The following is a 12,145-nucleotide window of genomic DNA, read 5'->3' on the forward strand; positions in this document are numbered from 1 at the left end:
CCTGTGTGCAATCAATAGGTGCTCACATAATGTGATTGGCTATAACCCAGTGGACACATCTGAAAAGACTTCTTGGAAGAAGGAAAATTGTGTGAGGAATGAAGAGTATCGGTGTTATTTAAACAAAGTCCATAATTTGGAAATTAGTCAAGGGGGCAAAAGCAAGTATTAGTGACTGGCCTGGGAATTTGAGCAAGTACATATAGACAGAGTTTATAGTACAGTATAAAAGTAAGTAAAACCAGCGCTTTGTTACTATGTTTGCACTATGTTTACATTCTTTTGATTCAGGAATAGACTCAAGACCCTAGGTAGTATCAAAGAACCCAGTCTGCGTACAAAAAGATGATTTTTCTCCTGAAATTATTATTTATAGTGTGCAAAAAATACTGTTCATCTTTTGTCTCTGGCTGAAAATAAAACCACGACTATCTTCCTGCCTAGGACATCTTTCTTAGTAGGAAAGGTAACATCTTTGCAACTGACCATTATGCATGGAGCCAACAGTACCAGCCTCACACCAAGATACTTCATCCTCAGTGGGACTCCTGGGCTGGAAGCTGCACACATCTGGATCTCCTTGCCGTTCTGCTTCATGTACATCATTGCTGTTGTGGGGAACTGTGGGCTTATCTACCTCATCAGACACGAGGAGGCCCTGCACCGACCCATGTATTACTTCCTAGCCTTGCTGTCGCTTACAGATGTAAGTGGGTGTACTTCATTTGTCCCCAATATGTTATGTATCTTTTGGCTTAGTCTCAAAGAGATTGACTTCAATGCCTGTCCTGTGCAAATGTTTTTCATCCATATGCTGACAGGCATGGAGTCCGGGGTGCTCATGCTTATGGCCCTGGATCGCTACGTGGCCATTGGCTCCCCTCTACGCTACTCCACCATCCTTACCAACCCCACAGTTACCAAGGTCAGGCTTGCCACATTCTCTCGAAGTGTGTTAGTCATGATCCCATTTACGTTCCTGATCAAGCGTCTTCCTTACTGCGGGGGCAACCTCAGCCACCACACCTACTGTGACCATATGTCTGTGGCCAAATTATCCTGTGGCAACATCAAGATTAATGCTATGTATGGTCTCATAGCTGCCACGTTGATTGGAGGGTTTGATATGACCTGTATCTCCTTGTCCTGCACCATGATTATTCGTGCCGTACTCAATCTGTCATCTGCAGATGCCCGACACAAAGCCTTCAGCACACGTACATCACACATATTGTCATCACCTACGTCCCAGCCTTCAACTTCTTCACTCACCGCTTCGGGGGACCACCACACCGCACCACGTCCACGTTTTCATAGCCAGCCTCTACCTGTTGCTGCCTCCCACCTTGAGTCCAATTGTCTATGGAGTGAAGACCAGGCAGATCCGTGAAGGAGTTATCAAATTGTTCTTTAGAGAGAAAGATATTCCGAGTATGAGATAAATCGATGAGAGCAGAATTCTGAATTTAGCATAAAGATAAAGACAAAAGTTATAGAGGAAGAAGGGTAAATGCAAAATTCAACCACGAGGTCAGGAGAAAACACGTCAATATTGTGTTATAAAATTTATGCAACAATCACACAGTTTTTAATCTAAGACCTCTAATTAGATAGAAAATATAGACGAAATAATTATATTTTTCACACTGTTTGACTTTAGTTAAACCCTGTGAAATGGACAGAGAGTGGAATAGTTAGGATATTCAACTTCAAATAAACTCAATTGCTCCTGGCACTGGGGAGGAGTACATAGGAAAGAATAAAGAAAATCAGATAACCCTGGGAGTCACCAGGTGATTGGGGAAGGCACATCGCAAACTGTTCCTATGTGTTACAGGGAAGCAAGAAACACTTCCCCAGAACGTCCGTGCTGAATTCCAGAGGTCCTTTTAATTTCATATTTATGTGAAACTTGTATCACTTCAGAAAAAATCCTTGTCTGCTCATTTATCTCTGCCATCTGTTACTCATGTAGTCATTTGGATTCCTATGAATATACAAGTGAACATACAAATGGAGCTGGAGGAAATAAGATCACTGGAGTTTGTCATAATCTGGGAACTACTCCATGGAGTTAATTTGAAGCAGAATTTTGAAAGGTATGGTGGATACTATTTGACAGCTGTCTGAGGAAAGGATCTATAAATAGTGGAAAGGAGACCTGAATAAAGTTTATATAATTTGGTAATCAAGGATGCCTGGGCTTGACTACTTTACTTGACTTTAATATAGAAACAGAAACAGTTGAGTGCTCAGGCACAATGAAGAAAGGAGTACTTTATTTACATTTCTGGAAATAACAGAAAAAAATGGAAGTGGGATGATAAATGTGGTATGCAAAAATAGCAAGATTGAATGAAAAGTGAAAAAAAATAAGAACATACCTGAGAGGAGTAATAGAACATGATCAGGTTTGGATACAAATAGATATGTAGGTAGAAATATTAGTTATATTGATTAAGATTATATTCTTATTGGCTAATATGAAAAATATATTTTAATATCATGTTACACATAGTCAAACTACTGTGAAATATATTAGTTACACCATGTATTTTTGCAGTATAATTTTCACATGTTGGAAGCAAACCCTGTTTTAAAAAAATAGTTGGATGAGTGGATATAAAAGTTGTGGTACTTTTATACAGTAGAATACTACTCAGCCATAAGAAAAGTCTTACCTTTTGTGACAGCATGGATGGACCTGGAGAGTGTTATGCTAAATGAAATAAGCCACTTATAGAAAGACAAATACCATATGATTTCACTTACATGTTGAATCTAATGAACAAAATAATCAAACAAAATAGAATCAGACACATAGATACAGAAAATAGGCTGATAGCTGTGAGAGGGGATGGGTATTGCAGGGCTGAATGAAAAAGGTGAAGGGATTTAGGGGAAAAAAACCCTCATAGACACAGATAACAGTATGGTTATCACAAGTAGGAAAGGAGGTTGGGGGAAGTAGAACAGGGTAAAGGGGGGATAAATGGTGATAAAAGAAGACTTGACTTGTGGTACTCAACACACAATACAATATACAGATGATGTATTATAAAACTGTACACCTGAAACCTATATAATTTTACTAAGCAATATCATCCTAATAAATTCAATAAAAAATTTTTTAAATAAAATAAAATAAAAATTCTTAGATTATAAAATGCCTCTATGTCATGTAAATTATAAACATATAATCATTACAGTTGCTATCTCTTGGATTTATGTTTTGGATTTGGTAGATTTTGTTCATCAGGTTTTCTCATTTAAACCACACCAAAATGGTAGCAAACAAATTAAGAAATTGCTTTTTCTAAACTGCCCTTTTTAAACATATTTTGTCAGATATTACAATAATGCTTCATATATAATGTCATTAAGCTTTTACTTCCAAACTATGGGGTAGCTGTAGTTATCTTCATTTTATAGATGAAGAATATTAGCTACAAAAATAGCAAGATTGTATGAATCTCAGAACATTAAGATTACAATTTAAATATTATATGTTAATAGTCTTATGCTGTGTGGAAGGAGTGTGGGAGGCAATAACAACAGCATAAGAAACAAGGTAAAATTGGAACATAAACTTAAAAACCTGGAGAAATAAAGTCCAATAAAAATAAAATTTATTTGAGTAACAATCTCCAACTAATTTTGTCATCTTTTCCATTACAAACTCAAAAATGGATTTCATGGGGAGAAAAACACACAACTCTAAAAACTAAGACAACTGAATCAGAGCCAGCAGGCCAGAATCATGGAGAAATTTAAAAATCATTATAAGGTAGGTGATGATGGGAAAAAATTCTACTCAGTATTCATAGGAAGAGAGAGAGAATGAAGCAGGGAGAAAAAGAAAAAAAGAAAAGAAAGAGGGAAGTAAAGGAAAGAGGGAAGTAAAGGAAAGGAAAGAGGAAAGGAAAGAGGAAGGGAAAGGGAAAGGGAAAGGGAAAGGGAAAGGGAAAGGGAAAGGGAAAGGGAAAGGGAAAGGGAAAGGGAAAGGGGAAGGGGAAGGGGAAGGGGAAGGGGAAGGGGGAAGGGGGAAGGGGGAAGGGGGAAGGGGGAAGGGGGAAGGGGGAAGGGGAAGGGGAAGGGGAAAGGGAAAGGGAAAGGGAAAGGGAAAGGGAAAGGGAAAGGGAAAGGGAAAGGGAAAGGGAAAGGGAAAGGGAAAGGGAAAGGGAAAGGGAAAGGGAAAGGGAAAGGGAAGGAAGAGAGAGGGGAGGGGAGGGGAGGGGAGGGGAGGGGAGGGGAGGGGAGGGGAGGGGAGGGGAGGGGAGGGGAGGGGAGGGGAGGGGAGGGGAGGGGAGGGGAGGGGAGGGGAGGGGAGAGGAGAGGAGAGGAGAGGAGAGGAGAGGAGAGGAGAGGAGAGGAGAGGAGAGGAGAGGAGAGGAGAGGAGAGGAGAGGAAAGAAAAAGAAAAAGAAAAAAGAAGAAGGGAAGGAAAGGGAAGGGAAGGGAAGGGAAGGGAAGGGAAGGGAAGGGAAGGGAAGGGAAGGGAAGGGAAGGGAAGGGAAGGGAAGGGAAGGGAAGGGAAGGGAAGGGAAGGGAAGGGAAGGGAAGGGAAGGGAAGAAGGAAAGGAAAGGAAAAAGAGGGGAGGGGAGGGGAGGGGAGGGGAGGGGAGGGGAGGGGAGGGGAGGGGAGGGGAGGGGAGGGGAGGGGAGGGGAGGGGAGGGGAGGGGGAGGGGAAGGGGAGGGGAGGGGAAGGGAAGGGAGGGGAAGGGAGGAGGAGAAGAGAAGAAAAGGAGATATGAGGGCTGGAAAAAATGGTGGCAGACACTTCATTTCAAATTTTCTCCCCTGCCCTAGAAACCAAGGCAGAGCTCAGTGGGCTTGGGGGAAACGCCCAACCCTCTCACATCCACCTCACACCATTTGGTTAGATCTAGAGCCAATCAAGGTATCAAGTACAAAGATGCTCACATTTCAATTTAGCTAAATCATATTTCCTTTCAAACTATGAGATATTAATATTTCCAAAGGAAAGGAAGTGGAAGGAAATTACAAGGTAATACCAAAGCTGGTGAAAATTATTTTGCTCCCACAGAGTCTCTAGAACCATTTGGACAACCATCTCAGACTGGTCATATGTGTAGATGTACAGAGATAAGGAAAATGAAACAACAAAACAAGACCGTAAAAATGAGAGGACACAAAGTCCAGTGAGCATTGCACATGACCCTCTCTAAAGTCTCTAACAGTTGTGTTTTATGCTTTACTACATGGCAATATTAAGTCAAAATACATAACTGGAATCTTATCTCACTCTTTCCCTGAGTTCTGGCTCATCAGTGAATGGCAAATTTACTTTTCCCTGAGATTAAAAATACCATAGACATAGCTTGTCTTTAAAAAAACAACAACACAAAGAACAAAAAACCTAAAACCATTTCCAAGGCAGTTTTATAGAAAAGCTAACAAGATTGCACAAGGATGGCTTTTGTGGGGTGAGAATCAGAGATGAGAATTTTGAATTTAACATTTTTATATCTGAGATCAGAAATCAAACTATTTTAGTCAATAGGCAAGAGGTTCCCCATTAGTCTGAGATTCTCCCTTGATTTCTTTGGAGCAATTAATATCTGTAGAAACTGGACAATTGTGCAAACCTATCTATATTTTGGGTAATTTTATGTTAGATGGGCAAGGCACAGATTTATTTTTCCAAATAATGTTATATCTATGCACCCAAATACACCCTACACCCCTAGACAGCAGTAGGGAATAAAGAGTTTGTAGGCAAATGGGTATGGGTTTGAGGGTGCAAAGTGTTGCCAGGAGGTAGAGAAGTGCTGTGCAGGAAGAGTTGTGTGTGTGGAGTGGGGCAGTCTCCTAAGTATAGCTCCTAAGGGTAAAATACAACCTCGGTTAGTAGTAGGAACTCTGGTTGCAGTGAAAGCTGGGAGTTTGGGGGTCATAAAAGAGGGAAGTCAAGAAGAAAGAAGAGCAAAGAAGGGTAAGAAGTAAAAGGAAGAGAGGGAATAAAGAAAATTCACGAGGGGTTACTACAATCTGAATTTTGTACAAGAAGACATGGTTTGATGAGAAAGAACAAATAGCAGTAATTTTAAGGAAAATAATTTAAGGACTAATGATTTATTTATAGATTTCATTTAGTTTTTCTGTGTACATAATCAATCTGCAATAATTACAGTTTCAATTATGTTCATTTTTGGCCTCATTTCACTAGATGGTTTACATGCATTGAACACACACACACATACACACACATATATATATTCGGGACGATGGGACAGTTAAGGTTGCTATTATAAGTGTCTTAATACATTTTGGGGGTTTTCTGATTATATATTTAGACCATTATTTTATAAATCAAGATTAATGAAAAATAATTCTTATGACTATCAGAACTTCATCAGAATACATACCTGGGGAAAGATATCTAACATTAATACTCTTATTGTTTTGTATTTTTACTCTTGCTTAAAAAGTTGATAAATATAGAAATAATCTCAAAATCCCAAGGGTTATTTACTCTCACCAGGGCCTTCTGAGACATCTAGTGTGCAGATCCAATCAAGTGTAGACACTCACGTCCGGGGAACCCTCAAAGGGTACAGAAATGCAATGCAGAGGTGGAATCTGGTTGTTGCAGAACTCTTTGATGCTCAGGAGTTTCAGCCATGCCCATGAGTCTGGTCTCTGCCAACACTGAGGTGAGTTTGGATGATTCCCAAAAAATTGTATTTTCTCCAAATGTAAATAAAGCTTGTGGTACAAGAAATACAAGTGTTTGAGATGTGGTTGATTGGAAGTGCAGTAATTCTTCTTTACTCCAACCAGAATAGATGACCATTTTGGTGGGACTAAGAAGAAAAGCAGTGTTCCCTTAATTGTGAAATAAATTTTAAATTACCTCATAATTTAACTAAGATAAAGAAGTCTAGACAATAGTGGACTCCAACAAGATGGGGAAAAAGAAGGTTATTCCTGAATTCATGAATATCTATATTCAGAACAGCTTTTAGTAAAAATGGTTTTTGTGGACAAGTAATGGAAGATTACACTTGAATCCTAGAAAGTATTGAGAGGAATTTCTGGAAGGGGCTTCCTTATAGAAATCCTTCCATATAACTCTGTCTATATGAGCAAGTCCAGGAAAACGACTGCAACTATCTCATAGATAGGTCCTCTCTCACAAATAGGTTTTCTCTGTGTGAGAGCTCCCTTGGCTAAAGACTAACTTTCTGCCACTTTACACATTTGCCCTATATCTTCCCTAAGATATTATTTAAAAATACGTTTTCTCCTATCCCATCATGATTTGTTTAAGCTAGTTATGCTCAGTTTATGCAGTTATATATCAAAATTAGAATCAGTAAGTTAGGACAACAGGTATAAGTTGATGAAACCCATGGCTTCAAAGTCACAATTTGAATCATGGTTCTACCAGTTTTTAAAATTTGTAGACTTATGCATTTTATTGACTCACCCTGGAATTACATTTCCTCACATATAAAATGATGATAATAACATATGTCCATGGAATTTTTGTAAATTTGAATACAGGATTCAACCCCCATTGAAATATTAGCTCCATGAGTGTAGGGGATTCTGTCTGTTTGGTACATTAATGTATTTCTACAAACTAGAATGATATCTAGCATGTGAAAGACAATCAGTAAAGATCTGTTAAATAAATATGTTTTAGCATAAAATACAGCAATTATTATCTATTATTATAATAGATAACATGCATTAAGTACCTACTAGATGCCAGGTACCACTTGGAGGATTAACTCTCACTAATCCCGCCCCTCCCTTCAAAAGTCACAAAAATTGTAAAAAGTAAGGTTAAGTCTTGTTCAAGTCCATACAGCTAGTTAGTATAGGAAACTCATAGAGTCTGAATGTCCATGTCTCTATAAATAAGCATGCAATAAAGCTCGGCTCTCATATTTTCAAAGAGCAGACACTCATCTATTTCATTTTCCTTCTTTTGAATATGTCTAATAGCAGAATTCATATGCATCTTTGAGAAATGACTGGCAGGGAAGGTGTAAAGAGAAATCATTTACTGAGAGGGGAAAAAGACTGGCCCTGAGTTTGTCTGTCTGTTTGCTCATGATTTGAGTATAGAACAATTGTTTAGTTATATGGCGTTGACGCTTGGAAGAGCCTGAGAGCCTTCCATGATGCATGATCAGTTTTAGTTTAGAAGCCAGATGTGCAAAGACAAAAATTCTTCCTCCTCTGATACGCTAATATCCTGGTCTTTTCTTTTCAGTCTTGTGGCTCTAGTGCCCTCTGGCTACCTTAGAAAGAGGTAGACATTAGAGGTGGTATCTCATGCACACCAGTTCTCATTGCAGAAGTTCCAGTGTCCACATGCTTAGTTACCTAGACCAGCAGGAGCCTTTCAGGGATTTAACTGGAAAAGATGTCCTTGGATTTCATTCCAAGGTTGAGACATTTATAATTTTTTCTGTCTAAGATGTGAGAATATTTTTTAGTCTCTTAGAGTCCCTAGTAACTAGCATTCGCTCTCTAAAGCTCACTTTTCAATAACCCCATATAACTACAATTTTCAAAATCTCATACCACCTTTCCCACCGTAAAGTACACGATGGCACTTGAGTTACAGCAGGGTTGAGTGGCTTCATTGAATTTCCTTGATATATTAATACAGGTAAGTTTGATTGCTTGGGATGCTTTATAATGAGGTAAAGTAATGACGACAGTAGTATTACTGCTAATGTTTACTGAGTATTCACTATGTACTATACACAGTTTTAACATATCACGTAAATTATCTTATTGAATAATCTAGAAACTTTCTGAGCTTGGCACGCTTATTCTCCCCATTTTATTTTATTTTATTTTATTTTATTTTATTTTTTTTATTGTTCAAAATATTACAGATGTATATTATCCCCATTTTAGATTGAGTAAACTGAGGCATAAAACGGCTAAACAACCTGTCAATATCACATACTAGATAAGAACCAGAGATGAAATATACAATTTGACGACGTGACTCCAAGGGAACTTAATCACTTCTCATTCAAAATATTATTGGGGGTTTTTGTATGTTTGTTTGTTTTGCATGTAGTTTCCAAGCCCTCTACTCACCTTTGAATCACTTCTTCATCCAGGAAACTATCATTTTTAAGGAAAGTAAAATGCCCACCTCCTGTCAGCCATTATGCCTGGAGCCAACAGCTCCAGCCTCACCCCCAAATTCTTTATTTTGAATGGGATTCCTGGTCTGGAAGCTGTACACATCTGGATCTCCCTGCCATTCTGCTTCATGTACATCATCGCTATCCTGGGGAACTCTGGGCTCATCTACCTCATCAACCATGAGGAGGCCCTGCACCGGCCCATGTACTACTTCCTGGCCTTGCTCTCCTTCACAGATGTCACCTTGTGTACCACCACTGTCCCCAATATGCTGTGTATATTCTGGTTCAACTTCAAGGAAATTGACTTTAATGCCTGCCTGGCCCAGATGTTTTTTGTCCACATGCTGACAGGGATGGAGTCTGGGGTGCTTATGCTCATGGCCCTGGACCGCTATGTGGCCATCTGCTACCCTTTGCGTTATTCCACCATCCTCACCAACCCTGTCATTGCCAAGGCCAGTCTTGCCACCATTCTGAGGGGCATGATGCTCATCATCCCATTCACATTCCTCACCAAGCGCCTGCCCTATTGCCGGGGCAACTTCATTCCCCATACCTACTGTGACCACATGTCTGTGGCCAAGGTGTCCTGCGGCAATTTCAAGATCAATTCTATTTATGGCCTAATGGTTGCTCTCTTTATTGGTGTGTTTGACATCTGCTGTATTTCCCTGTCTTACACGATGATATTGCGAGCTGTTGTGAGCCTGTCATCTGCAGATGCTCGTCATAAAGCCTTCAGTACCTGTACATCTCATATCTGTGCCATTGTGATCACCTATGTCCCAGCTTTTTTCACTTTTTTCACCCACCGTTTTGGAGGACACAGTATCCCTCACCACATACACATCATTGTGGCCAACCTTTACCTGCTCCTGCCCCCTACAATGAACCCAATTGTTTATGGAGTCAAAACCAAACAGATTCGAGAAGGTGTGGTCAAATTTTTACTTGGAGACAAGGTTGTCCTTACCCAAGACAAATAAATCATAAAATAGACATATTGCTGGGGAGTTGGGGATAAAAAAGGAATGAGGTGACATTTGTAAAAGATGTGAGTAAAATGGAATTAAAAATGAGTCTTCTAATGTATAGATTTTCTGAAATATTTGCAAGTATATGTTATGAAATGTTTATTTTGTGTAAAAATCTGCCAAAGAAGAGAATGCAGAAAAAAGAGGTAACATACCTATCCCTCATAGATTTTGGGTTTTACATAGGAATTTATAGACTCATATGTATAGTGAAAACAAACAGGTAACAGAATGAGGGTTACAGGCCTGGTGTCAATGTATGCATAGTGCATAAGAAGAGGAAGTCGTGGTGATGCAGAGCAAGCATGTCCTCTCTGTAAAGGACAAACTTTATTCAATTTAAGCATTCAAGCACACTGTTGCCATGGAATATCGTGGGCCCAGTGTTGAAAAATTTTTTAGTATCTGTTAAGACAAGCTATATTTAGATGCTTTGTGAAATCTCCCAATTTTAATTATTGGCTAAATGGTTTGGGGTGTGTTTTTTTAATAATCTACATTTCATTCAAGACATGTCTAAGAGTTCTGCTTTTTCCATTTCATCAGGTTGGGAACTTCATGATTTTACATCTAAAAATATAATTGTAATGTTACCAGTTAAGCAGCCAAAAGCGTTGATTAAATTATTAGTATGTGTATTCATTCATTTCATTTTCTGAGGTATTATTTAGGTCATATTATTGGTCATACCCTTTGAGAAGCATGGATGGACCTGGAGATTATTATGCTAAGTGAAATAAGCCAGTCAGAGAAAGACAAATATCACATCATCTCACTTATATGTGGAATCTAATGAACAAAATAAACTTATGAACAAAATAGGTCCAGAGACATGGAAGCATGAAACAGACTGACAGATCTCAGAGGCAAGGAGAGTGGGGGGTGGGGAGAGATTAATCAAAGAATTTATATGCTTATATGCATAGTCCAGGGACACAGACAATAGTGTGGTGAAGGCCTGAGGTGGGGCAGGAGCTGGGTGGAGGGGGAGAAAGGGGGAAAAAGGAGGACATCTGTAATACTTTCAACAATAATAAATTTTTTTAAAAACACTAAAAAATAAATAAATAAGAATATTTTCCATAAAGACAATCAATATACAGAACAAAGAGAAAGCCAATCCAAATGCAAATTGCTTCCAACCCTGGAACTCTTGCCAAGAAAAAAAAGAAGAGAAGTTGTGAATCTGGGTGTTATCCAAGAAATATCTTAGCTTTCCTCTTTTGGGTGAGGGGGGTCATGGGGAAAGACAGAGAAAAAAAATCAACAACAAAGATTAATAATCAAACAAAACAATCATTAAGAGTTAGGAATCAGCCCTGGCTGGGTGGCTCAGTTAGTTGGAGCATTGTCTTATACACCAAGAAGGTTGTGGATTTGATTGCCAGGTCAGGGCACCTAGGTTGTGGGCATGTGGGAGGCAACCAATGGATGGATCTCTCTCTCTCTCTCTTTCTCTCCTCCCTTCTCTCCCTTCCCCTCTCTCTAAAAATCAATGAACATATCTTCAGGTGAGGATTTTTTTTTTAATTCTTGGGGATAGGCAAAAAAAGAAGAGAAACTCCCACTTGGCAATCAATGGATTAACAAAGAAATCAAGAAGGAAATAAAAAAAATCTTAATACAAATAAAAATGAAAACACAATAATCCAAAATCTTTGGGACACAACAAAAACGTTTCTAAGAGGAAAATTTATAGCAATGCAAGCCTACCTCAAGAAACAAGAAAAATCTCAAACAATCTAAACTTACACTTAAAAAAACTACAAAAAGAACAAACAAAGCCCAAAATGAGTAGAAGGAAGGAAATAATAAAGATTAGAGTGAAAGTAAATGAAATAAAGATTAAAAAGCAATAGAAAGCATTAACAAAACAAAGAGCTGGTTCTTTGAAAAGATGAACAAAATAGATAAATCTTTAGATAGTCTTATTTTTTTAAAAAAAGGCACAAATAATTAAAATCA

At 38.7% G+C, this 12,145-nt stretch overlaps 1 protein-coding gene and 1 pseudogene across 1 annotated transcript; both read left to right on the forward strand.

Moving 5' to 3' along the window:
* Positions 1 to 490: 490 nt before the first annotated feature.
* LOC107540499 (olfactory receptor 52N2-like) lies at positions 491 to 1,442 on the forward strand (annotated as a pseudogene).
* Positions 1,443 to 9,166: 7,724 nt separating this feature from the next.
* Positions 9,167 to 10,132, forward strand: LOC107540494 (olfactory receptor 52N2). Its single transcript, XM_016217266.2, has one exon. The coding sequence runs from the start codon at positions 9,167 to 9,169 to the stop codon at positions 10,130 to 10,132; it is 966 nt and encodes a 321-aa protein (XP_016072752.2).
* The last annotated feature ends 2,013 nt before the right edge of the window (positions 10,133 to 12,145 follow it).

Source organism: Miniopterus natalensis, chromosome 11 (genome assembly GCF_054644295.1).
Source record: "Miniopterus natalensis isolate mMinNat1 chromosome 11, mMinNat1.hap1, whole genome shotgun sequence".
NCBI classification, from domain to species: domain Eukaryota; kingdom Metazoa; phylum Chordata; class Mammalia; order Chiroptera; family Miniopteridae; genus Miniopterus; species Miniopterus natalensis.